The following is a 27648-nucleotide window of genomic DNA, read 5'->3' on the forward strand; positions in this document are numbered from 1 at the left end:
CCCTCACCCCCCATTCCCCTCTCCGCCAGTCTTGGAGCCACCCCCCCATTCCCCTCTCCGCCAGTCTTGCAGTCACCTTCCCCTCACTCCCCCTTTCCCTCTCCGCCAGTCTTGCAGCCACCTTCCCCTCACCCCCTTTCCCTCTCTGCCAGTCTTGCAGCCACCCCCCCCTTGTTTATGTCCTTTGCACTTACTCCTATCATTTGCCCCATGATCTCTGATAGCAGTTTCTGTCCCCCTCCTTCCCTGCTGGTCTTCTCCATCCACCCACTCCCCCACCCCTTCCCAGCACTATTCTGAATTAGTCATCTGACCTTTTATGATAGTGGCTTGTTTGTCCCTCTCCTCCTCCCTCTCTCCACACGCCCCATCTTCCCCTCCCCCTCCTGTTATTCATGCACATCAATTGTCAGGCATAGTAATGTTACTGCTGGTTTTGTCTCATTCCTCCCTCCCCCTCTTCTCCTTAATTGTTCCTTGCACTTGCACTATCTGAAATGTCAGGCTGATTATGATAGTTATTTTTCACGTTCTGAATTGTTTCAAGGACTTGTAAGAATGTAATTGTACTCTCCCATGTTCCCTCCCTCCTTGAAGCGCTTTGAAACGCATGGTGTATAGGCGCTATACAAATAAACAATCAATACAATTCGGCAAAAAACCTCTGGCATCCCCATTGTGTCTGAAATTGCAACATGCCCAATGCATCCTCACTAGTGGGTTGTTTGGAACCGAACTGTTGCGTCCATTTGCAAACTTAACTAACAATCATGGTTGTGCCCAATTTGTAGAAATGCTGTGTCTGAAAAGAGAAACGTTTGTACAGATGACATAAGTGGTTAATGCTAACTGACGTCGGGCCTCACAAACTCTTAAAAATCCCACTAATCCTGCAGGCCAAGTTACTTAATTTGCCTTCTCAACCTAAGAGAGATGCCATGGTAACGTATGAGACAAATGTTTTTGCAAATATAGTTTGTTAGTAAAAAGTTTGCATCCTTGCCAGCAATGTAGAGTATTACCACTCCTCGCCTGTGTGAGTGGGCAAGTAGATATTGGGCGCTCTGCACACAATTTGTTCTTTTGCCGGTTATAGCCATCCAGATGAGGAAATGTAGTTGAACCAGAGTATACACTTTCTTCTAGTATAGAAATGAAAGGCTGTTCGCTCAAAATCACAAATATAAGCTAGATATAAAGTTTTATTTTTTTGTATATTTTGCAAATCTAAATGGCATTGCAGTGCAATGGATACCTTTTTGAAAAACATGAACATTTCTGTTGATCGTGCTACTTTTCTAAGCACACAATGCTGCCAATGGCAAGTGATAATTGACTCTCAGCTTGTAAGAACTGATGTGCTTGTGGAGAAGTGAAGGGGCAAGTGACTTTTCATGGCTGACTATTCCTGATCCAAGCATTGCTTGCTCTACTGCAGTAGAACTGCCTGGTCCAGGTTGATTTGTATTCATTGGGGATGGTTTTGGTCATGGTGTTAACGTTGTTTTTCAGTAATTGACAGTTCTGTTTACCATTTGCACAGTTTGAATGGTCCTAATCCCTATTTTCTCCTCTTTAGCAGGGCTATGTCCTCGGCAGCAACCACTCCTCCATCAGTGGATAAAGTAGACGGATTTTCTCGGAAGTCCGTCCGGAAAGCCCGGCAGAAGAGGTCGCAAAGTTCCTCCCAATTCCGGTCTCAGGGGAAGCCAATTGAGTTAACGCCGCTACCTCTACTTAAAGGTAAACCTGATCATGTGTTGAGATTGCTCTGATAGGCAAGGCAGCACTGCTACTATGTTACTACCTTGTGGTGGATAATGGTAGATGCTAAACCCTCATGTACATGCTGTTAGTCTCATGTTTCATGTTTGCTTATCTACGAACGGTCCCTTATTTTCTCAGTGATAGGAGTCAGGCCTGGGAGGCGACTTTATGTGTTTGCGTGTTTGGAGTGTCTGGACTGTAAAACAGAAAGGTTTCAGTTGTTGGATATGTCGTGGCAAAATTATTTTACTTTCTGGATGGCTGAAAATAATCCCTTTCTCTCAACCTAGTAGAAATGAAATGCGGCGCCCCAAAGGGTTACCTTACACCCCCTTATATTTAATGTATATTTTCTCTCTAATTCTTGAAGTCCGACACCTGGGAACCAAGGTTTATAACCATTGATACTCCTACGTCCCGTCCCCTTTCCTCCATACTTATAGGACATCTCTCCGTCCTGTGGGACGGGACCGGAGCACTTTGTAAAAAGCATCCCCAAATTTTTTTTTTTTTTTGCAAAAATGTGTCCGTCCTTTCTTTCTGCTCGGGGCCCGGCACGCGGCCGTAACCACGCTCACCTTGGCTCAGCCCCACGCATCGCCCATCAGTCCTTTTCTCCGCTCGTTCGGGACTGGACACACTTGAATCCTCTCAAGGTTTTCTTCCCTTTTTTCCTCTCTGGCTCTCGCTAGCGATCGTGTACTAGTCTGTCGTTCAAACTTGACTTCCCAGACTGTTCATCGTGTCACTGTCGTTTCGCGAGGGCGGATCCCCATCCTCTTTGCTTAGAGGGCTTGGGTCCGGATCACCGTTGGGATTCCTGTTTTTACTGCGACTCTTTTTTGGTCCTGGCACTTCAACGTCAGTTGGAGCGGTGGGAGGAGGTGTTCCGACAAACTCCTCCTTCACATTTTTTAGGCGTTCGACGAGAAGAAAAAACGCCCGGTAAATTCTTTACTTTTCAGAGCACCTCGGCCGGGTGATACCTTTCCAGGTTCCTCTTGGGCCAGGAGGGGCGTTGATCGCTCTGTCACCGTGGTTTGCCCTGAGGTGCCAGTTGGGCCTAATCATTATACCAGAGTTTTCTCAGAGGGTCTCCGTAAGGGGCCTGTGGATACCACAGCACGCTCCGAGGCCCCTCCTGTGGGGGCTGTTTGTGGACCCAGTTCTACTGAGTCGTGGGGTACCGGAGCTAGCTCTGAGGCCTCTCTATCGTCTTCCCTCAAAAATAAGACCGGGGTGCGCCCCGAGCCCTTGGGTGGGCTTGCTGTCACCGAACGGATGTTCGAGGCTCGCGCAGATAAAGCTTTTACCGGACCCGGGTCCGGGGTCCGAGGTCCATCGTCCAGAGGCTAAAGCTACCAACAGTTCTGAGAGGCGTGGCAAGGCCTTGTCGGTGAAAGTTGTTTCTCACCGTTCCCACTCTTGCGGCGACACCAGACCTGTTGAGGGGGCATAGAAGCAAAGTTCTTCTTTTACCGGCAGTGCCGAGGTCCTTCCTTCGAAGGCTAATTTGGCGGTTGGTATGTCAAAAAAACATTCCAGGCCTCACAGTACCGGTTCTGCCGAGGTCCCTTATGTTAAGGCTAAAGTTAAGACCCCTGATCCATCGACGGGGACCCCTGCCTCACTTCCTCACGTGCCGTAGTTCCCCTCCGATGAGGACAAAATGGCGTCCTTCCATTTTGGGTGCTGCCCCTACAACTACGCCATCAGCCTCAGGTGTAGGGCTTGGTCCCTTGGGTGAACATAGAGTCCCTTGTGCGCATCCTTATCGGCCAGTTTACGACTGGAACGTTTGGATGCCTCTTCCGCACAATGTTTTGTTGCCTGCAGGGTCGGCACCTTTGATTTATGTGGATACGTCGGTGGAGGGGCCAGTGTGGCATCCTTCCCCGTTACGTCCCTGGATTTGTCCACCTCATGAGAGGCCTCCTCAGGTTCCGAAACAGTCCCCGAAGGACGCTTTTTTTGGTAAATTTCAGACGCTCATGCGTACCGACCCCATGAGGGAGTATTTCAAAGGGCTTTTTAGGGAGATATGTCCGCCCGTGCCTCAGGCCCCACCCGTTCCTCCGGTGGTTCCGCCCGCGCCTCCATTGCCTACGGTGCCTTCCCGACTCTTCCGCCTTTTCCTCCATTGTCCCATGTGGACAAGGCAGCGCCTGACACGGCTCAGCAGGATCCTGACCTGTCGGATGACGCGCAAGGTGATCAGGACAACGAGGGCCTCCCCCGCTCTATCGGAGCTTTTCATGACCGGGTACTGGACATGATGAACTTCTTAGATGTTCCAGTGCCCGAGGCACCCGCTCCGCAGGAGGGCGTGCTTTCTGGGGCATTCACCCTGTCTCCCTTGGAGCGTACCAGCCTGTTCTTGCAGAAGGATATTCTGGCTGAGGTCCGCAGAGTTTGGGAAAAGCCACACTTTTTGTCAATAAGAAAATTGACGCGAGATACAGGCTGCATCCTTCGGAAGAGGTGGCCCTGTTGTCTTGGCCGCCCCCTCCTCCACAGTAGTGGCTGCGGTCTGCAGCATCCTCTTCCACGACGGCTACTCAGGTTCTGGGAAAGGACAAGCTCCTCGACTCCCTCGGGTGGAAAATCTTCGCCAACTCGGCCTTGCAGCTCAGGCAGGCCAACGCTGAATTGATATTCGCGGGAGCTAACGTGCGGATGTGGAGAGGTTTGTTGGAGTTTGTTGGAGTTTGAGGAGTTTATCCCGGTCAAGAAGCTGGAAGATGAGGCCTATCTGACGCCAGGGTCTAGGCCCTGGAGCTCCTGGAGGCTGCGGCTCATCACGTAGACACCTCAGCTCGGGGCCTTATGCTGGGGGTTGATACCTCACGGCAGGCGTGGCTGCATGCAACTAAATTCTCAAGAGAGGTGCAGGACAAGGTTTTGGACCTTCCGTTCGATGGGAAGGTGCTCTTTCATTCTACAACAGATGTAGAGCTCACCAAGATGAAGGATACCACTCAGACAGCTAAGTCCTTGTCTGTCCTGGTTAAGGCTCCTTTCAGAACCCAGAGACCTTTGTCACAAAGTCGACCTTCCTCTGGCTTTAGGGGCTTCCTTGACCGAAAATCTTGCAGAGTGGATACCCCTGCGGGGAACAACCGCCGTAGGCAACAAAGGGCGCGGTTTTTCTCCTGCTCCTCCGCCTGTTCCTCAGGTTCAGGTGGCACCGCCACCGATTAACCTACTAAATGAGGGTTTCCCGTGCTCGAAAAGACCCGGTGGGAGGACGCATTGGGAGGCGTGGCAGACCATCACAGAAGACAGATGGGTCTTGTCAGTCGCTCGGACGGGCTTCCGCTTACCTCTACCCCCTATCCCACCCCTCAACCCTCCTTTTCAGCTGTCGGGCTCGCCCTCCCTCAAAGCCGAGGTTCAGAAACTTCTGCACCTCAGAGCTGTGGAACCCGTTCCCCCTTGGGGAGCAAGGGGAGGGCTTCTACTCCTGGCTGTTTATGGTGCCCAAACCCAACCAGGTTGGCCTATGCACCATCCTAGACTTTTCCCAGTTCAATCTTTTCCTACCCCAAGAGAAATTCAAGATGATCACGCCCAGCCAGATCCGCTCCTCCTTGCAGATGGGCGATTGGCTCAGCGTGGTGGATCTTAAGGATACGTACATGCATATCCTGATTTGGAACCCACACGGGAGATATCTCTGCTTCTCTTTGGGAGAGGAGCACTTCCAGTTTCGAGTGCTTCCTTTTGGCCTCAGCTCGGCGCCGAGTGTGTTCACAAAGATGATGCCGGTGATTGCGGCCCATCTTCATCTCCTGGGTATTCATGTGTATCCATATTTGGACGACTGGCTCTTGCGCAGCCCTTGTCCGCTGGCAGCAGCGGGCAATCTCCAGTCTCTCCTTCAGCTCCTGTTCCATCTTGGGCTGTCGGTGAACTGGTGGAAATCTTCCAAGACGGTCTCTCAGCACCTGATTTTCCTGGGTTTTCACGGGAACACGATCGACTGCAGAGTGTACCTGACCGGGGACAGAATGGCGGATCTGTTAGCCACGTGTCAGAAGTTTGCGCAGTCAGAGCATGTCGGCCTGGTGGTTCCAGAGGCTTCTGGGCCTCATGGCCTTGTGTGTGCTGGCTCTTCCTTTTGCTTGTCTCAAGATGAGACGGACCCAGATGGCTCTTCGGAGTTCCTGGCATCAGGCGGTGGACCCAGATTCCAAGCTGATAATGATTCCGGATTCCATGAGAGTGGACCTGGAATGGTGGTAATCTCTCAGCAACCTGTCGGTGGGTTTTCAGGACCCTGCTCCTATGGTGACGATCACGACGGACTCCTCCCTGCTGGGGTGGGGTGCGACGTTGGATCTTCAACAAGTATCATACCTCTGGTCGCCTCAGGACAAGCTCCTGCACATAAATCATTTGGAGCTTCTGGCGATTTTTCTTGTGCTCAAGGCGTTCAGACCGGTCATTGCCAACAAGGTGGTCCGCATACACACGGACAATGTGGTGTCAATGTATTACATCAACAAGTAAGGGGGAACGAACTCTCCCCCCCCCCCGCCCCCCCCCCACTCCTCGTGGAACTGTCCATCTAGATTTGGGAGTGGGCCGTGCTTCATGGTGTCTGGCTGCAGTACACATTCCGGGCCAGCTGAATATCACAGCGGATGCCCTCAGCCGGCGGACAGTGGTCAGCTACGAGTGGGAGTTGAAGAGAGGTCCTCTCATGGATCTTCTTGCATTGGGGCACACCCGAGGTGGATCCCTTCGCTACGGCGGTGAATAGGAAGCTTCCTCGGTATGCTTCAAGAGGGGGGCTGGGGGCCTCCTCTGGGGGATGTTCTCGAGATTCCATGGCACAACATGAGAGCTTATTCCTTCCCGCCGCGGCCTCTAGTCCATCGAGCAATTTGGAAGCTGAAGAACTCGGTGACCTGCTCCCTTCTACTCCTAGCCCCTTGGTGGCCGGCCAGGTTCTGGTTCTCAGAACTTCAACACCTGTTGGTGTATCCGCCGATCAGGCTACCAGTGACCCCCGATCTTCACCAGGGGGAGCAGCAGATATGGCACCCCTGCCCACAATTGCTCAGCTTGGCAGCATGGTGCCCGAGTTCAGGTCTTTAGAGCATCTTCACTTGTCTACGGATAACATGCGTATTATCCAGGCAGCCAGAAAACCCTCGACCAGATCCCAATACAGGAGTAAATGGCTCAGGTTCTGTCATTGGTGTTTAGAAAAGCAGTTGGCCCCGAGGGTGGCTACGATTTGACACTGTGCTGTCCTTCGTGACCTCCCTAGCAGAGTCGGGTGTTCACGTTCTGTCCTGCAGAACCTACCTTTCAGCGGTCTCCGCTTATCTTTCTACAGACCAATGTTCCTACTCTCTGAGTAACTCAGTCGTCACGGGGCATTTTGCAGGCTTGACATGCCTTTACCCTCCGGTTCGTAGTCCACACCCGCCGTGGGACCTAAATGTAGTCCTGACGGCGCTGTGCCATAAGCCTTTTGAACCCATGGCCACGGTGGACCTCAAGTACCTATCATGGAAAGTGTCTCCTGAGCGCTGAATCAGTCTACACTGCATGGGCTCTTTTGACGTTTCTGAAAAGAGCGATGTATTTCAGAAATCGCATTGTGAAACTGCAAGGTGGCGAGGGCCCGTAAGAAAACTCTATAGTACCTATACTGGGTTAAAGTATTTTGTATTGTCTTTTTAAACTAATCTTCACTAAAACAACTTTTAATGTAGTTCATGTCGAGGCAACCGCCTAACTGCCAAATGTATTTGTATGCTGCTTCCGCCATTGTTTTTAACTATTTTTTCTCATGGAAGTGTAATTTTAAGATTTTTGTAATTTGAATTAGTGTAATAATTGTGTCTACTTGTCGTTTAATGGTTGCTTTATACAACCGAATAAACTTGTTTGACTGACTGGAAAGTGTCCTTTCAGGTCGCCGTTACCTCAGCAAAGCGAGTGAGTGAGCTCCAGGCCTTGTCAGTGGAGCATCCCTTCTTGGTTTTTCACATGGACAAGGTGGTCCTACGGACAAACCCTGCCTTTCTACCGAAGGTGGTAACTGAGTTCCATCTGAATCAGTCGATCTCCCTGCTAGTCTTTTTTCCGAAACCTACCTCAGAGGCAGAAAGGGTTCTGCACTGTCTTGATGTCAGAAGGGCTCTTAAGTTCTACCTTATCAGGACTTCCGAGCTTAGGAGTTCTTCTCAGCTTTTTGTGACTTTCGGTAACCCTCAGGTAAGCAGGCGTCTAAGGCGACTATTTCTCAGTGGATCGCCGCCTGCATTACAGAGTCTTTCACCATCCAAGGGCTGAAACCTTCTAAGGGTATTCATGCACACCTGGTGCAGGGCAAGGCAGGGCAAGGCAGCTGCGGTTGCTTTTCAGACGTATGTCCCCTGGGTGTCCATCGCTAGGGCAGCTACTTGGGCCTCCCTAGCTGCTTTTTGTATGCATTATTGTCTTGACATGAGCTCGAGAGCTGATGCTCCATTTGGTCAGGCTGTGCTGAAGAACCTTTTTCAATAAGGGGTATTTCCATCCACCCGTAGTTCCAGTTTGGAGTGCTTTGGAATCTCCCATAAGTATGGAGGAAAGGGGACAGGACGTAGGAGTATAACCTGGGTTACTCACCGTAGTGACCACCTTACTCCTAGTCCATAGTCCCCTTTACTCCATACGCCCGCCCGCCGTCCCCTCTAATAAGGTTCCTCTGTTATTGCTAATAGGTCTCTGACCTGGCGATAGAAAAGGACTGATGGGCGATGCGTGGGTCGGAGCCAAGGTGGGCAGGGTTACGGCCGTGTGCCGGGCCTCGCGCAGAAAGAGAGGAAGGACACATTTAAAAAAAAAGTACTCCGGTCCCGTCCCACAGGACGGAGAGATGTCCTAATAAGTATGGAGGAAAGGGGACTATGGACTAGGAGTAAGGTGGTCACTACGGTTAGTAACCTAGTTATTCCTGACTGCTTAGTGAGTTTGACACCATTGGTAACTGATGCTGGAAATGCTCTGGAGGGGACAGGGTCTCCTTGCCTTTGTTCCTCCTCCTTGTGTTTTCTGTGTGCTTTCTGCACAGGAGTCCAGTTTGGTTAGAGGTATCCACCTGGTTCCCCTAGTGTGGTTTTGGGCATCTGTGTGCTGCCCCACAGAGCAGGATATGGGCTGGTGGGAGCTACATGCTGATTTCACAGGAGGTCTGGGTCTCTTTCCCCCCCACACCCCCATTTTGGGAGACCCAGGCCGTACCATAGGAATCAATGGATTCCTGAACAAAGGTAAGATGGCTACTGCCACTGCCTTTTCCTTCCTTTTCTCAAAGTCCTGAGTGCGGCTCTGGGGCTGCCTTTCCCAGAGACTGCCTGTTTTGGGTGCACCCTAAAGGTGCGACATGAATGAATAAAAAGGGAAATCAATTCACATTCTGTGTCATGGGTGTCTGGTTTCGGTTGTGTCACAATGCCTGTGATCTGCATGAGCCAGCCCTGTCTGAAACTGGAGTGAATGCAGTGTGTGCTCTGAAAGGCTGAGAGTTGCCCCTAATACACATCCACTGTTTTGGGTGTCTGGTTTTGGGTGAATGGCCTGAATACCTGTGAGCCTGATTGGGTGCTGCTTGATAAATGCACTAGTGTGAGATTGGGTGACTGAGCATAGCTCCTGCCTGAGGAGGGGGGCTTTGTGTATATCAGAAGACCCCTCTTACCTCTGTGTCAGAAGCTTGGAATCGTCCTCTGTCAGAAGCTTGGGAGTTTTCCTGGAGGCTTATCCTGACTTCAGCTGGAGGAAGAAGTCTGCTGCTGCAATTCTTCATTGAATCAAAATTCTGCTGTGCTGATTGAAGGACTGTTCAATAGAGGACCTGGACAGGTGACTCCTTCCCGTAGCTACGAGAAGATATCGTGAGACTGCTGTTCATGAAGTGTCCTGCAAGCCAGTCCTGAGTGTGACTCCTGTCCTGCAGAGGTACCTTTGTGGGTCCTGAAAGGAGTGTTTGGACACCTTGAGCCCTAGAAGTCCACCAGCATCATCCAGGATCCGGAGGCTCTCTGTGGCCGTTGGAACACCATATTGCAGTGTATCACCCAGAAGAGGGGTACCTTGGCATAGTGCTGCTCAACGGCCGGGGCTTTCATACGATTATCCCCATTGTTTGTAAAATTTTTGTTTCACTAATTGTTCTTGTGAGATTTACCAAACCCCAAATCTTAACTATATGTATTTCACTTGATCGGGAATATTGCTTTAAGGTGCCTAGTTGGTATATTATGTTGACTAGCCCCAGGTTGGACACCCTTAAGGCATTTGTACTTTACATAAAATCTGTTTGAATGATCCGCTTTGGTTCCTTTTTTGAAAAATAAAATTCTCCATTTTTATTGCTTTTAATTGTTACATGAGAGGACACACAAACGCACATAATCCACGCAATGTTAGTTTACATCCCGCACCCTGCGGCAGCCCCAATAGCGACCGGGATTATGGATTGACCATGGCAACAATCACAAACCAAAATACGAAAACCCCCTTGAGGCAACATACCCCCAAAATCAGGGTACACCAACCACATCTCCAGGTCGTTTCTCCACTCCACCATCCACAGATTCCCCCAGGGGACCATCACTCCCCTGGATATTTGGTACAAAAGCCCAACTAGCTCAGAATTCCTCTCCCCTTACCCCCTGCCCCCCCCACACCCCAATGGAGGGCCTCTGTGAGTTTTTCCATCAGATGGATGTCTTTTGCTTTCGTCACCAATTCTGCCTGGCCAGGCAGGCTCTCCCGCTTACAATGACTCACCAAGCATGCCCTCGCTGCCAACAATGGAAAATGCACCATATGGGGAGGCTCACAAATTCCCTGTTACCCTCATCTATACCAAATAAAACCAATAGGGGCGCCAAGGTGCGAGGAATCCCTCAACCTCCTTAATCTACCCTAGCACTTCTGCCCAGTACGTCTGCACTTCCCCACAGTCTCACCCATGTGCCAGTATGTCAAGCGCATGCTGCACCCACGCCAACTCATCAGACTCGCACCCTTGAACATCTTGGCCAGGGGAACCGGGTCATACTGCCACCTATGCAGGTATAAGAGCAACTTATATTGGCACGGGATCGAAGTCTTAAATGCTCTACAATACATCGTCCACCTCAACCTCCCTTCCCATTTCCTGCTCCCATCTCACCCTCAGCTTCTCCGTACTGGACCCCCTGCCTCCAGGAATGCCCCATAAAGTAACAAGATTAAGCCCTTCATCTCCAGGCGAGAGTCCAAAATACGCTCGATCGTTGTCAGCTCCCTCTGTACCTGTTGCTTCCGCCGTGAGCACCTCTTTAATCTGCAGGAAAAGAAACACTGATAGCTTCCCTATGTGCAGGGCCTGCTCCAGATCCTGGATCGAGAGGAACCTGCTGTCCCGCCACATCTGACCAACCCTTGCTAATCGAGCATCAAAACATGCCTGCAATCTAGCCACCTCTGGGAACGCTTCCCTCCCTCTCGGTGCCCACAAATGGCTCGTAGGTGAGGGCCACGTCATGATACATACCTGCTCCCGGGCGCCACAAGTTCCATATCACTCCCAAGATGGGATGCTCCTGAATTCTACACGGAATCGACGACTGGGGCACCCACAGCCACTCACCCACCGTGGCAGGATGCAAGTGGAGGTTCTCCAGGCGGACCCATTGTCTGCTAACCTTCTCTGTGAGGTGCGGTACCAGCACCCTACACTGCGCTGCCCTGTAGTACCTCCAGAGATGGGGGAGATGCACCCCCCCACCTCCTTTACCTCTCCTTTGGTTAGATCAGAGTATCGTACGCCACCAGTGGCTTCTTCCCTTGCCATAAGAACCTCCTCATACATCCTTTGGCCTCCCACAATCACCTCTCCGGAAACCGCAGTCAGGAGTATCTGGAAAAAAAATACTATACCCTAGGAAGGAAATTCAACTTGAGCATTGATCCGCCCCATCCACGATATCATGAGCTTCTCCCACTTGGACCTGTCCCCATACAATATCTTAAACAGCAACCGATAATTTGCCTCCGAGATCCTGCAGCCTGCGTGTGATGGTTACCCCCCTATATCGGATAGTCTCCAGGCTCACCTCCATTCCCATTGACTCGAACTCCCGTATCCCTGTCTGCATCCTCATCGAAGGGGAACAGAATGCACTTGCCCCTATTAACTTTGAAACCAGAGAACTTTCCATACTGCTGTATTACCTCAAACCACTCCCGGACAGACATATGCAGGTTCAGGTTCCGTAGGTGAAACAAAACATCATCCACATATAAACCAAGCTTGTCCCCCACCTGAATCCCCTCGACTTGCGATGTACTCCTAAGCTACTCCGCCAGTGGCTCAATCGAGAGCGTGAGCAATAATCTGGAGAGCGGGCACCCATTCGCTTTAGCCGGACCTCTCAGCAAAGGCCCACTTCCAAGGCCACTGTCTGCTCCCGGAATGCTAATTGGGGTCCTCCCTGCTCCTTAACTACAATGATGCTTCCACCTCATTCCTCTAAGGAATCTGGACTGCCTTGACATTGTCACCTCCAGAATCTATGGGTTAGTTCCCTCCTTATGGACTCACTCCTACCACCTTTGACCACCTTTGACTATCACTGTACTTTCTGCTTGTTTCTCCCATGTTGTCATCCTGATATATACAGTGCTGATTAGATGAGTAAGAAAGTTAGGTAGGTTAATTTGGCTAAGCATACTTGTTGCTGTCTTGTACATGGAACCAGCTTTTTTCCTTTAAGCGAAATTGTGAGAGTAAAGCTTCTTCTCTGATGTGGATGGGGAGGTTATGTAATTTCTTAGCCGCGAGGACTGGGAAGCTGACTCCGCCTGCCCTTTGTTGGCTAAAATGTGGGATGTGGGATGGAGACACTATGTGCTTGGGCAGTTCTGGTAGGTCACATAGGGTTATGGCATGAAAAGGTATCCTAGGTTGGTTGGTGCCTGGTTGTAACGACACTTGTGAGTGAGAATGACTTCAGATCTATCCTTTGCTTAATATTGAGCCACTTTATAGCTTGTCTGGTAGATGTAATGTGATGTTTTCTAGGAATGTTGCAAGCCGCTGTTACTCACCACTCCGAGTAGGCCGAAGATACAGAGATAATGACCTTGGAGATGTTGGTGGTATAAGATTCCAAACTCAGCCTTCCATCCCAGCTCCCCTGAGTACAAGACTCAGGCTTCCTCAAAGAGGGGCTCTTTTCCATAATGTACCTCTCTGCTGTTTTAGTTAGAACAGACAGAGATGTCAATTGAATAAAAGAGCGGGGAGAACACACACCGCCAATACCAATGCTGCAAAAGAATACCAAGATATTAGACAGTGTTGATATTATGCAAGTAATTAGAACAGATGAAATGATGGGACAACTACCTATATAGATATTGGAGTGGAGTTGAATTTCCCCGGGATTGATCTAAATAAAGAATAACACAAATGAGTGGAATTGAACTAATTCAGTATCGGTTCCCACTATAGCTATAGGATTGATAACCACTGACCTGAAATAAGATAGTAGAGTAAGAGGAGTCAAGGATTCTGAAGACAACGACAGGAGAAAATAACAAACCGGGAAGTTAGTACAGGTAAGTAACCCCGAACGGCACGAGGGACGCACTAGTGCCGGGTTGGTGCAGTTCAGGAGGGCGTTCATGTGCACTTAAGAACAATCACAAGAAAAGTCACTCAATGTCCCAGAATCCAACAGAAGACGATATCCAAGGAAGGCAATGTACCTGAGTACACGAGTATAGCTGAGTAGCTGTTGAGAGGATCCGGATAAAAGACGGCAATTGAAGAGCAGAGCGGCAGCTGGGAAGAACCACCAAAGAAGAGAGCAGTGTCCAGTAGCGTTCCGAGTCCAACAACCAGATGAGAACGACAGGAATAAAGGATGAGACGAGGCAATCCAAAAGTCAGGCAAAGGGTCAAAACCAGGAGTTCAGATAAGGATTCGTGTAAGGAAACACGAAGAGGAAACGGAACAAAAACCGCGTGTAGCTGGTAACGTTAATTAGCAGCAACGAGCCCCTTGGAAGATGGTGGTTTTATAGTCGTAAAAAGGGGCGTGGCTTGCTGTGCGTCTTCCACGTACAAGACGTGTCAGGTGACCTGGAATGCGTCAACGTTTGTACAGACGCCATGGTAGCTTGTACCTGGACCATAGAGGAGCCTGTAAAGAAGTTGTATTTTGCAAGGATACCCGCGGGGAAGTCCGAAGTGTAACAGCCGCTCTGACAGCATTATTTTGTATGACTTGCATTTTGTTAATATTCTGCTGAGATGTGACCAAGTATAATGCATTACAGTAGTCCAGTTTAGATAAAACTAATGCTCTTGCTACTGAGGTGCAGTTTGTCGGTGTCAGTTAAGGTCGGCAGGCTGTGATGAGCTTTCAGGTCAGTGCCGTAGAGGAGGCTAAGGCATTGGTTTGTCTAGTAAATGTGAGGGATTAGTCAATGTAGATTCCTAGTGTTTTTACATCCTTTGCTACTTTTATGAGGTTTCCATCAATGTTGAAAGATGAGAACAAGGGCCCTAACTTGTTCAGTTTGGTGGGAGAGCCAAGAAGGAGTAGCTCTGTCTTTTCGTCATTTTGACTTAGACCGTGCTTTGCCATCCAGATTTGTATGGTACTATAAATGTCATTAAGTGTCTTACTGTCTGCAATGTGGTCACCAGTGATGGGTATGAGTATCTGGGTATCATCCGCATAATTAGTGTAGCCCAGATGGTCAAGTATATCAAAAAGAGGCTTAGTTAACAAATTGTAGAGAGTTGGGGAGACGTATGATCCCTGTGGTACCCCACAGGTCACAGGAGAAGCTGTGGAGAAGGCGGATGGAGAGAAGACTCTCATGCACCTATTGCTTAAGAAGGATTCAATCCACGCATTAGCTCGGTCCGAAAAGTGTGCGGCAGATGACCAGTGTTTATATAGGATTTTATGGTACACCAGGTCAAAAGCCGTGCAGAGGTCGAGTAGTAGAAGTAAGGCTGATTTGCCCTTGTCTTCTAAGATCTGAATTTGATAATTCAAATCGATGAGTGCAGTCTCTGTCCTGTGTCTAGGTCTGAAACCTGACTGTCTTAGTCCTACCAGATTGTTTGATTCCAGATGTTGTTGTATCTCAAGATATTCTGCACGGTAACGCATTTTTAATAGGAAAGGGACTGTGGTGATAGGTCTGTAGTTGGATGGGTTGTTGGGGTCAAATGAGTATTTTTAGTGGGGGATTACCCAGGCATCTTTAAGATTATTAGGTACGGTGTTTGTGTTAAATGAGGCGTTAATGAACGAAGTAATGAATGGAGCAAGTTCTGCAGCTGCCTCTTTGATAAGCGGGGCGGGACAAGTGTCATCGTGGCAGTTCGAAGGTTTAAGTTTGAGTATAATTGATTACATTTCTTTGATGGGGAGAGGTTTGAAGGTCAATTGCAGTATATTCAGTACTGGGTGAAGCGGTATGTCTTGATGGGTAGTAGTATCGATAAGGCTTTTTTGATTGGATTTTGTCTAGGAGTAAGCAAATTTTGTCTTGGAGCACCTTCTGAATATTCGTGCATCAAGAATCCTCTTTGGTGCAGATATCCGGTTCAGGGGCTGGAGTTTCTAATTCTTTCAGTATATTGAATAATTCCTTGGTACTGGACGTGGCTTTAGCCATAAGATCATTGAAATTATCTTTTTTGGCCAGGACAATAGCTGCTTTGTAGATAGTTGAGGGGGTTGTGAAGTGATCCTTGTTGGACTCTGATGGGGAATTTCTGCAGGTGGATTCTGCCGTTCTTTTTACTTTCCTTAACATCTTGAGTTGAGGGGTGTACCATTTATTGATGTGTGCGCAGGGTTTGGATTTTTGGAGTTTAAGTGGGGCTAAGGCATTGATGGCATTGAGTATGGTGTCATTATAAGGGTCTGAGTGCCAGCTGTCTGGATGGGTGATAGGTTTAAGCAGAGGCAGTAAGTTCTCAAGTTTAAGGTTCCGTTTAGTGCTCGCCAACATGACCGGGGCTTGTGTTTGTAGAGCAGTGTGCTGTCTTATTGATGGTAAAGGTGATTAAGTGATGATCGGTCCATGCCCATGGTGTGTTAGTGAGTATGTTAATGTTACAGTTATGGTCTGCTAACCAGTCTAATATTATTCCTTTGTCGTGCGTAGTGTCATTTATACAGTGTAAAAATCCTAACTCCGATATGGTGTCTTGAGGTAGCTCTAGTATCTTTCGTGTCTTGAAGGCCTAAATTGAAGTCTCTTAGGATAAAGACTTGGGATATACTTTTGGTATTCGTGGATAATAGGCAGTGCTCCAGATAATATTTTGAGGTGGGAGTATTTTACGCATGATTTTTCAATAGAGTAAATGCAATTTCAAGAGAGTAAAAATGAGTTTTCTCCTCTGCAAGAGAGTAAAACTTATCCAACACATAAACCCAATACATATGTAAAATCAGACCCATAGACCAAAAGTGTTGTAGATCAAAGTTGTCTGGCTTGTGCAGAGTCCTTCACTTCACATGCAAATGGCACATCCCGTCTAGGCACATAGTAACAGCACATCACTCCACTTGATAATGGCATATATCCTCCCTGAACATGCTAGCTACGCATCTCCTCTTGACACATACTAACAAGTATGCCACGTACTCTGTGCACATGGTAAAGGCACATCTACTTTCAGCATTTTCAGAGATGTGCTGTTAGCATTTGAAGAGCAAAGTTGTGTCATTTGCATGTGTAAATTGCACCTTTACACTGTGCGCATGCTAACAGCACATCTCTATGCATATGCTAATGGCAGACATTGTTTTCACGTATTGATAGAACATGTTCGAGGGGATTGGGTCCTCCGACGTATTCCATATCTATGACATGTAATCACCACAGCTGTGCTGCCTCGGAAACTTTTTCGGCGTCTGCGTCCTGCGTCGATGACGTCGATACGCCGTCGTCGAGGACCTCCTCCGACGTCCGACGTCATCCGATGTGATAAGTAGGACGCACAACGCCCATAGCCTCAGTTCCGTTTTTTCCGCGAACGTGTTGCTTCGTGTTTCTCGGTTCTAAGCCTCGACTCTTTGGAGTTCTGTTCTTTCTGGTTCTTCGAACCTGTTCGTTTGTGAATTTCCTTCGGACGATGTCTTCCACTTCGTCTTCTACCCCGCATCCGGGCTTTAAGAAGTGCGGGGAGTGTGGGTCCAAGATGTCGGTGACTGACTCGCACGACGCCTGCCTCTGGTGCCTTGGGGAGGCCCACGACACGGATGTCTGTATCGACTGCCAGTCGCTCACGTCCAAGGCCTTACGCGAACGTAAGAAGAAGTTGTCGGTAGGTCGGGTGTCCAAGCCCCGGAAGTCGAAGTCGGCGGGGCTTTCGACGGATGATTCGAGGGGTGACTCTCCGCGTCATCGTCGGAAGTCTCGTCGGTCTTCTTCTAGGAGTGGGTCTCGCCACTCCTCAGCCTCTTCGAGGCATTCTCGGAAGCGCCGTCACCGGTCGCCTTCCAGGTCCTCTTCCGAGGATTCTGCACGGCACGTCGGTTACCCCACCAGCCGTGCGACGCCGGAGGAATGGGCTTCCTTCGGGAAGAAAATGTTGGCGATTCTTGAGTCGCAGGGTACTCAGCCGTCCGCGCCCCCGAGTGGGGTCGGCAGTGTGAGGTCGAGAGACACCGCTCGCTAGAGTGGTCGGCACGAGTCACGGGAGCGGTCCCGTTCGGACAAGGAGGCTCGTTCTCGCCGTACCCGTTCCAGGTCCCGGTCCTCGACGCGTTCGAGACCGTGTGCTCCTGTGAAGTCTTCGAGGAAGACATCGACGTCTGAGGCGTCGAGGGCGTCGACAGGCTTTCTCGAGGCTCCGGCTTCGAGGACGTCGTCGAGGCCGTCGACAATCAGGTCGTCGAGGGACACGCTCGGGGCTCCGGCCTCGAGGGCTGTGTCGACGCCGCCGATACTGGAGGCGCTGCATCTGACGTCGACGCCGATTTCCTCGACGCCGATCCTCTCGGCGCCGTTGCCGGTTTTCTCGGCGCCGATTCGCTCGACGCCATCGACGCCTTTCGTGTCGGAGGTGCCCCGTGTCACGGGTGTGCCCCCTAGGAAGGCTCTGGTTAAGAGCAAGCACTCTCGGGTGCCTTTTCGCCACCTGGAATATATTTCGGAGGCGGATGAGGATTCTGATGGCCTGGTTCCTAGGCTGGTGCCAGATGAAATTGTCTCTGGCCTTAGTCAGTTTGACGATTTGAGGCAGTCACTGCATGATGCCAGTGGACTGGACACCTCTCCGGAGGTGGAATTTTGTAGGCCTGAGCCTGGCTCCCATGCCGATTCCTCGTACCGGCGCCTTATGGCTAGGGTGTCTGAGTATCTGGGATGGTCTGCTCCCCCAGGGGAGTTTGTGCAGGATGATCTGACGGACATCCTTGATGTTGGTCCCCCAACTGACCCGGTACTGCCGTTCCATATGGCTTTACAGAGAAGGGTGGCGGCGGCTTGGACTGCTCCGGAGAGTCTCCCGGCGGTGGGCAGATCCTTGTCGCGTAAATACCGTCCAGCCAGTAGCGACCCCTGCTACTTGACCAGGCACCCCACTCCGGAAAGTTTGGTGGTGCAGGCGGCCACGGCCCCGGCAAAGCAGGCGTCGTACCCTACCATCCCTCCTGATAGGGACGACAAACGTTTTGATGGCTGGGCGAAGAAAGTGTTTTCTTCTGGTGGTATGGCGCTTCAGGCGGCCAACTCCATTTGTGCCTTGTCTCGTTTCACGCACACTCTGTGGAACTGTGTTGCGTTAGCGGCTGAACGTATTCCCGAAGGGGATGAACGGGATGGTTTCCTTTCTATGGTCCAGGATGGTAAGGATGCCATGTGTGAGTCCGTTCAGTCGGGTCTGGACTTGGCTGAATGCGTCAGTAGGTCCATGGCGGCGAGCACCGTGATACGCAGGTTTGCGTGGTTGCGGAAGTCGGGGTTTGCTCCTGATGTGCAGTCCCGGCTCCTCAACATGCCCTTTGATGGTGAACACCTTTTTGGCAGCAAGGCTAACGAGAGCCTTGAGAGGTTGCAGACCGAAAAAGCTGCAGCGAAGTCGTTGGGCGCTGCAGTTCGCCAACCTCCGCCTTTTCGTCCTAGGGGACGGCAGTGGAGGGGTGGTTCCTTTCGCTATTACTCATCCTTCAGTAGAGCGAGAGGAGCTGGCAGTCAAAGAGGCCAACGCAGGGGTACCAGAGGTGGACGACAGGGTGCCCGTGGTGCCAAGGCCGCTCGGGCAGTTGCCTCTTTGCCCTCAGGTAACGCCGCAGCCGCTCCCACTCAGTCGTGAGGCCATGTCCCATGGTTCGCCGGTTGGGGGAAGGCTGGCGCAGCATCTTGTAGAGTGGCATGCCATTACTTCAGATGTGTGGGTTCTGGAGATCATTACCCACGGCTACTGTCTTCCTTTTCGGCACAGGCCTCGCGACAATCCACCGGGGAACCTCTCTTTGCAGAGTCCGGATCCGCTCCTTGCGAAGGAAATTCAAGCCCTGCTGGAGAAAGGCGCCATAGAACTGGTGCCTGTGGCGGAGAGGAACAAGGGATGGTATTCCCCTTATTTTTTGGTTTCGAAGAAAGACGGGGGATTGAACAAACTCCTCAGGAAGGACATGTTCAAGATGGTTACTCTCTCTCAAGTCCTCCAGGCCCTTCAGCTTCAGGACTGGTTGGTGTCACTCGACCTCAAGGATGCTTAATTCCATGTGCCGATCCATCCCAAGCACAAGAAGTACCTGAGGTTCGCGGTTGGCGACTCGCACTTTCAGTTTCGGGTCCTGCCGTTCGGATTGGCCTCCGCCCCGAGGGTTTTCACCAAGCTCATGGTGGTGGTGGCAGCGCATCTCAGGCAAGGGGGGGGATTCACGTCTACCCCTACCTGGACGATTGGTTGATCAGGGGGAGCTCTCCCGAGCAAGTCCTGGATCATCTATCGATCGCCTGTCGCTCCCTTCACAGGCTGGGCTTCTCCCTCGATTTAAAGAAGTCCCATTTGACACCAACACAGCGGCTCCAGTACATCGGAGCGGTGCTCGACACTTCCCTGGGGCAGTGTTTTCCTCCCCAGGTGAGGGCTCTTCACATTCAGCAGATGGTGCACAAGTTTCAGCATGCCCAGACGCTCCCAGCGTTCGAGTTCTTGAGGTTGCTCGGCCTCATGGCATCCTGCATTCTTCTGGTGCCAGAGGCTCGCCTGCGGATGAGATCTTTGCAGTGGGCACTCAAGACGCAATGGTCGCAGTCCTCCGGCAGGATGTCGGACTCGATTGAGGTGCCGTCCTCGGTCGCCCGGGACCTTCTGTGGTGGGCCGTCGAAGGCAACTTGATGAAGGGGGCTCCATTTTGGCTTCCCTGGCCGGAGGTGACGGTCGTGACGGATGCATCCCTCACGGGATGGGGAGCTCATGCCAACGGGCTGACAGTCAGCGGTCGTTGGTCTCCGTCGGAGTCCAGACTCCATATCAATCTGTTGGAGCTGAGGGCCGTCTGGCTAGCCCTGAAGGCTTTTCTGCCGTCTGTGCGAGGGAAGAATGTCCTGATCCTGACGGACAACACAGTGGCCATGCACTACCTCAACAAAAAGGGGGGGGCAGGGTCACTTCCTCTGTGCAGAGAGGCGATGCAGCTCGAGTTCTGGGCCATCCAGCAGGAAGTTTTGATCTCGGCAGTTCATCTGGCCGGTGCCGAAAACGTGACGGCGGACGCTCTGAGCAGGCAGAGCGCAATCTCTCACGAGTGGGAGTTGGCTCAGGAGATTCTCCTGGAGATCTTCGCCCTTTGGGGGACCCCTCACGTGGACCTCTTCGCCTCCAGTGTCAACCGGAAGTGCGAAAGGTTTTGCTCGCGGGAATTTCCTCCAGAAGGAGCCTTAGGAGACGCGTTCGTGGTGGAGTGGTCATTCCCGCTGCTGTACGCGTTTCCTCCAGTCCCCGTCATCCCGCAAGTGCTGCGGAGTTTACGGAAGTTCGGTTCCCGGATGATCCTCATTGCCCCGGCGTGGGCTCGGAGGACGTGGTACCCGGACCTTCTCGACTTATCCATCTGCCCTCCACGTCGTCTTCCCTACCGAGACGATCTGCTCTCACGGGAGGGGGGTCTGGTTCTCCATCCGGAGGTCAGATCCCTCAACCTTCACGCTTGGCTTCTGAAAGGTTGAGGTATAAGGATTGGGACCTCCCTGAGGACGTGATGGAGGTGTTGCTTTCGGCCCGAAGGCCGGCAACAAAGTCTCTGTACCGTTGCCGTTGGCGTAAGTTCTGCGACTGGTGCAGAGTTCAGAATGTGGATCCTTTTGCATGTGACATCCCCATGGTTCTGTCCTTTTTTGCTTTCTTTGGCCCACAGGGGCTTGCAAGTGGGTACCGTTAAGGGTTACCTGGCGGCGCTGTCCATCTTTAAGCGCTCGTCTGAGGAGTGTTCTTACTTTAAAATCCCTTTTGATTTCACAGTTCCTGAATGGGCTCACTAATGTGTTCCCTCCGTCACCTTTCCTGGTGCCCGGTTGGGATTTAAACTTGGTTCTTAAGTTTCTTATGGGTGCTCCGTTTGAGCCTTTGCATTCTTGCCCTTTGAGGCTGTTTACTCTGAATACTGTGTTTTTAGTTGCGGTTACTTCCGCTCGCAGAGTGAGTGAGTTACAGGCACTTTCAGTTAAGCCTCCCTTCACTGTATTTCACAGGGACAGGGTTGTCCTTAGAGTTCGTCCTTCTTTTCTTCCGAAGGTAGTGACGGAATTTCATTTGGCCCAGAAGGTTGTTCTTCCGGCATTCTATCCTCCTCCGCATCCTGGTAAGGAAGAGGAGAGGCTCCATAGGCTTGATCCTAGGAGAGCTTTGAGCTTTTATGTTTCACGCATGTCCCGGGTCAGAGTGGATGATCAACTCTTTATTGGTTACGCTGGAAAGCGTTTGGGGCGAGCTGTGACGAGACAGACTTTGTCTCGCTGGATTGTTTTGGCCATCTCGGAGTGCTACCGTTTGGCGGGTAAGGACCCACCGGCTGGCTTGCGGGCCCATTCTACCAGGTGTATGGCTGCGTCTACTGCCCTGCAGAGGGGTGTTCCTATTCGCAACATCTGTGATGCAGCCACCTGGGCTTCAGTACATACATTTGTACGTCACTATTCCCTTGATTCCATCCGGGCACAGGATCTGGCCTTTGGCAAGGCGGTCCTTTGCTCTGCTATTTGATTGGCTATTCTAAATTCTTTCCCTCCTCCTTGCTTTGGTACTGCTTTGGGAGTCTTGTCATAGATATGGAATACGTCGGAGGACCCAATCCCCTCGAAGAACCAAGTTACTTTCTTACCTGGTAACGTTCTTTCGATGGGATGGTCCGACGACGTATTCCATATCACTCCCGCCCGGCCTTCCCCGCTGCAGAATTTCTTTTGCAATTGCAGCTTACGTTCCGCAAGGCTTTGTGTCTGACTGGCAGTTGACTTATGTCACACGTTCTGGGGGGAAAAAACTACAACTGAGGCTATGGGCGTCGTGCGTCCTACTTATCACATCGGATGACGTCGGAGGAGGTCCTCGACGACGGCGTATCGACGTCATCGACGCAGGACGCAGACGCCGAAAAAGTTTCCGAGGCAGCACAGCTGTGGTGATTACATGTCATAGATATGGAATACGTCGTCGGACCATCCCATCGAAAGAACGTTACCAGGTAAGAAAGTAACTTGTTCTTCTGTTTAGCAAGCCTGATATTTGTACACGTTAACAGGACATATCTCTACCCATAGTGACCTCCAATCTCTTCTCTGCGCATGCTATTAGCACATCTTTTCTCGTCTGCTAATGGTGCATCTTCTCTGCGCACATACTAGTGGGACAACTCTCTGTTCATGTGTGATAACTGCGCCCATGTGCACAGAGGAGATGTGCATGCTAATGACATGCCTTCTACGCACATGCTAATGGGACGTATCCTCTCTGCACATGCTAACTGCACATCCCATGCCTACACGTACTAACTGCACATCATGTGCAGCGACGGGATGTGCACTTAGCATGTGCAAACTCCACATCCTGTCTATGCTGATGCTAACAGCACATCTCGGCTCTGTATGCTATAACAGCACATCTCTTGGCCCTCCTCCTGCTCCTACCTGCAAGGCAAAAAACCTCAGGATCATCTTCGACTCCACACACTCCTTTTCTCCTCACATATCTGACGTCTCTAAGAAGTCACACTACCAGCTGCACCTCCTCAGAGGTATTCTTCCTTTCCTCTTTCCCCCAGAAGCTCACTGTCTCCCGAGCCCAGGTTCTCTCGAAGCTGGACTACTGTAACAGCCTCTATCTAAATCTGCCTGCCTCTACTCTCCGCCCTCTGCAACTTATCCAGAACAGGACTGCAAGACTTGTCCTTGGCCTCAAGCCCAGGGATCGTATCTCTCCAGGACTGAAATCTCTACACTGGCTCCCAGTGGCTGGGAGGATTAAGTTCAAAACCCTCTGCATTGTCCACAAGGCCTTCTGGGGCCTAAACACCTTCAACTCTCTCTTCCTAAATATCTTCCTTCTGAAGCTCTTCGCTCATCTGTCTCCAACTCCCTCAGGGTCAGCCACTTCTCCAAGAGACGAGTTGTGGGTAGATCTCTCTCCGCGGCAGGGGCCTCCCTCTGGAACAGCCTTCCTGCCTCCCTGAAACTTGAGGAGAACCATCTCTGGTTCCGGAGGCACCTCAAAACCTTCCTCTTTTCTTCTGCCTTCTCCCCCGCTAAATTCTTGACTGAAACTGCACTCAACCTGCAACTGGGCCGCTCTCCACTTGCACTGCCTCCCTGGCAAACCCTTCACTGCGGGACTGTCTCTGTATCCCTACAGCCCCCCTTACCAGCACTTGTCTGCACTTACTTTGCACTTGCCACTAGTCTGGCCCTATTATTTATCTGTTGTTACACTAACCTGTACTGCACTTTCCCCCCTCCCTTTCCCCTTACACTCTTCCCTTCCCTCCACAAATGCACTTGCGCGATCTGATTAACACCTGGCCTAGTAGGATGGTTGACTGTCTTCCCTTTGTCCCCCCCCCTCCCTGCCTCATCGCGCCTTGAAACACTTGTGAATAGGCGCGTTACAAATACCATATCATATCATATCTCGGCTCTGCATGCTAATTGCCCTTCTGTTCCATGGCATGTGCAAATGACACATCTTTACTAAGTACGTACTATGGGGACATTTCTTCTCTCTGAGTGCTAACGTAGCATCTCCTCTGCCTATGCTATAATAGCACATCTCCTCTCTGCCAGTCTTAACGGCAGGGCTCCCTTCTGCACAGGCTAAAAGGTGGCATCCAAAGGAAGGGTGGAAAGCTACTGGGCAGGAGGGCGACCTGCACTTCCAAAGTTCCAATTACGTGACGCAGCCTTGATGGGTGTGGTGCAGAGGGAAGACCGCAGAGGGATCGCTTCTTTCTTAAAAGAAATGCAATAATGAAGAATGACCGTTCACACAAGTTACTATCAGTGCTGGAAATTGACAAAATGTACTGGCACCAAATGTACCTGATTTTCCCCCTCCCTTTTCCTTATTCAGCCTGACTCGAACATGTCCTCGCTAGCCCCCACCACAATGCCCAACGGTGCTCCCCTGGCATTCTGCTGTGTTTTGCTGTAATAAATTAAGTACCATTCGAAATGGGATAATAACCGTTACCACAGTGGTTAAAAGCAGAAGGAATTTGGCTAAAAGCGCTATGTAAGAACACATACTCCCTTTCAACCTGTTATTGGCATAGCTTCCTTACACATGCAGCAGCACATCTCCTCTCTGCACATGCTAACTGAGCATCTCTTTTCTGCATGCGCCAGAGGCACATGGCCTCCCTGCATGTGCTATTGGCAAAGATATTCAGTTCAGGCTAATGGAACTGTTCATCCGTGCATGGGGTAATGGCCCATCCCTCGTGGTATAGCCCCACAGCAAGTGCACGTCTTACTACAGCCAGCATAACTTAATAAATTATACATTACAGAGCAGGTTTACAACAGGCAGCAAGTAAAGGAATAACTGCAGATGTGTTGGGACCCGCCCCTTTATTTCAGCACTTTGAGGAGAGAGGTGGGGGGTGGCTGGTGGCTTGTGAGAGTAAGCCGACCTACCTGACCTCTCTCCCATGCAGGGGCACAACAAAACCTACATTTCGGGGGGCAAGAGGGGGGAATTAAGTCGTGATGGGAGGGGCCACTTCAGAAAATAGGCAGGGAAAACTTGGAGACTCTGCCCGCACTGTTCTACCCAACTCCTCCCGTGGTCTGGTGTCCAGTTTTTAATAGTGTTGGCAGTGGGTGTGGGCGATTTCAGCTTCTGGTTCTTAACAAGTCTAGTAGATGGGGTTGGGGGGATTGGACTTGGTAGCTTGTGTAGACAGATTTTTGTTAGGTTGTGTTGAGTGGTGGGAACAAAATAGGCTGAAGTTTCTTAAGGGGATTGGGCAAGTAATGGAGTTATCTACTGAGGTGTGTATGTCTGTGGAGCTTGGTTTATGGTTTCTCAGAGATGTTGGACATGCTGATGTGTTATTTAAAGGGAGGCTCAATCCCTGAGGTTGGTCTAAACGGGATATGCAGTCAGTTGGTGGCAGAAGGGCAAATGCTGCAGATGCTGTTGCTTGCAAGCAGGCTGGACTAAAGTAATGGTTGGTCTGCTTCATATTAGAGGTCAGGCAGGGGAGTTTCTGGGGGTGGTGTAGTCCAGAGTTTAGACAAGGATGCAGGAATTAAGAGGGCCAGATGTCACCTGAGCGTGGAAGAGCAGGTGTCATGGTGAGGCGTATGGTAGAGCCTCTGTGACTCAAGTTAGAATCCATGGTTTTGGAGACTAGGTAACAAGTGGCAGGTAATATGTAGGGTAATGTACAAAAAATGGAAGCGTAAATAAAGAGTGAGCATTAGTTGAAGTGACAACATAGCTACTATAGCTGATGTCTTAATGGAAAGTGTGTTATACAGTTACACATAGTAGATCTAAAGGGTAAGAATGCATGTGGCTTAGACTATTCCAGATTTAGCCCATATAACAGTTAGCTATTGAGAGTGCCTTTTATAGCAAATGTAGATGATAAGCATGACACGGTGTGGAAGCAATAGATGACCGTGCAAATGCAATACGTAGAGGAGCAACATCGCAATGAGCGCAGTTCCCAATCTAAATCACAAATGACAAATACATATATTTGGCGTGTTGGTGTTCATGTGCAGCACAGCTCATTAAACATAAAATGATTTCTGATGCTTGTTAATCTGCTTAGAATCACATGCTGTGCATTGGGTCCGACATCCAGTGGTAACTGCAGAGTATTGCATCTTGTCTTTCGGGGACCGAAAGGGGACGTCGGCATAGGCGTGTCTGTAACACTATCCCTATCGTGATGTGTGTAGTACCCAAAATCCCTCCCGCGCCGAGGTCCCTTAGATTGTTTTTTTCCGCCCAGATAACTGGTCGCCCTATAGCGGAGCTCTTACTAAAGACATTGTTTATCTTTACCGAATTGCCGGTTTGTTCCCCGTTAAGTCACTTCGCCCAATAAGAACATCTTCGACGAAGACTATGTGGGAATCGTCTACGGCTGTGGATTTCGGTGTCTAAGATCCAGCTGCAGGATTTTCCACGTGGTTGGGCCCTCTGGCTGACCAATAGAGTAGGGAGAGTGGGGTCGGGGCGGCCATATTGTTAAGTCTTTCTTCCTTTTCCCTGTTGCTCTGGTCATCCTTCCCTTTGGCTATGGAAAGGACTCCTTTTAGATTCTGCCTTAAGTGTAGGGTTAGATATCCTTGGAAGGACGAACACAGGCGTGTAACGCCTGTCTCCCCCCTAGAGCACGATGAGAAGCGGTGTGCAGCATGCAAACTCCTTCGGCCTAAGACCCTTAAGGAGCGCCGTGTAAAGCGGTGGGCCGCGTACAGTATGTCACGCGTGGAGCCCTCTTCCCCCACCGCCACGCCAATGGAAAGTGACGGGGGTACTTCGGATGACCAAACATCCGTTTCGGATGTTATAGACCTTGAGGCAGACACTTCTAGGTCTGCCACGCCCGTCCCCGACCCTTCAAGGCTCGACTCTGGTCTTGCCACAGGGACTACACCCGGCGACAGGGGCGTACGAGCGCATCGCACTAAGCACACAACCCCTATGCCAATTTCGACGCCTTCGCCGAAAAAAGGCGAAAGCGCCAACGGGGCCGCCGAAAACTTTGCCGGTTCCCTCGGATCATTCAGATCCAAAGCCTTCCCCGCATCCGCAGTAGCCTTTTGCAACTGGGCAATCTAAACAAACTAAGGGCGCTACTCCGAAACCTACACGCGTCGAAGTGCGGGAGCCCGATGCTTCGACTTCTAAGGCCTCGGTAGGCCCGAAAACTATGGCTATGGAAAACCGACCGCTAGGCCCCCTAGCGCCACGGACGGTATTACCACTGCCGATACATCATCGGCGCCTTTGTCTCACGACGATTCGGCGACTATTGAAAGTAGCATCAGAAGAATTACGGCGGCGGTGGGCCTTACTCCGGTTCCACCTAAGGTTATGGGACAAGCCGCAGGAAAAAATGTCGGCGGATTGGGTTCCCAATTCCGATGGGGCTTACAAAGATAGCCGAGAGCCTTTTACTGACACCCTGAGAGGTTCCTTTTATGCTGCGGTGCAGAGAACGTCGCTTCTCTTCACTTAGGCCCGTTTGGGTCCTCTAAATGGACTACAGAAAAATTTGAAGGGTGTATGGATCGGCTGGAGCCGATTATCAGTTCTTCTGATCATCCTCCCCCGAAAAAGGCTTGGGTGGACCCTAACCTCCAAAATCAGGAAGCTC

General features: G+C 50.7%; 1 protein-coding gene across 4 annotated transcripts in view; it reads left to right on the forward strand.

Annotated features, from left to right (window-relative positions):
• PPP2R5E (protein phosphatase 2 regulatory subunit B'epsilon) overlaps window positions 1-27648 on the forward strand; it is an 890208-nt gene that overhangs the window by 77328 nt on the left and 785232 nt on the right. For 3 of the 4 annotated variants that reach the window (XM_069638241.1, XM_069638243.1, XM_069638244.1), the window contains exon 2: window positions 1580-1743. In XM_069638241.1, the coding sequence (XP_069494342.1) occupies window positions 1587-1743 (157 nt within the window). In that variant the 5' untranslated portion in view covers window positions 1580-1586. The remainder of the gene's footprint in view (window positions 1-1579; window positions 1744-27648) is intronic. The other variant, XM_069638242.1, reaches the window with a different exon arrangement.

Source organism: Ambystoma mexicanum, chromosome 14 (genome assembly GCF_040938575.1).
Source record: "Ambystoma mexicanum isolate Mex_15411 chromosome 14, UKY_AmexF1_1, whole genome shotgun sequence".
NCBI lineage: Eukaryota > Metazoa > Chordata > Amphibia > Caudata > Ambystomatidae > Ambystoma > Ambystoma mexicanum.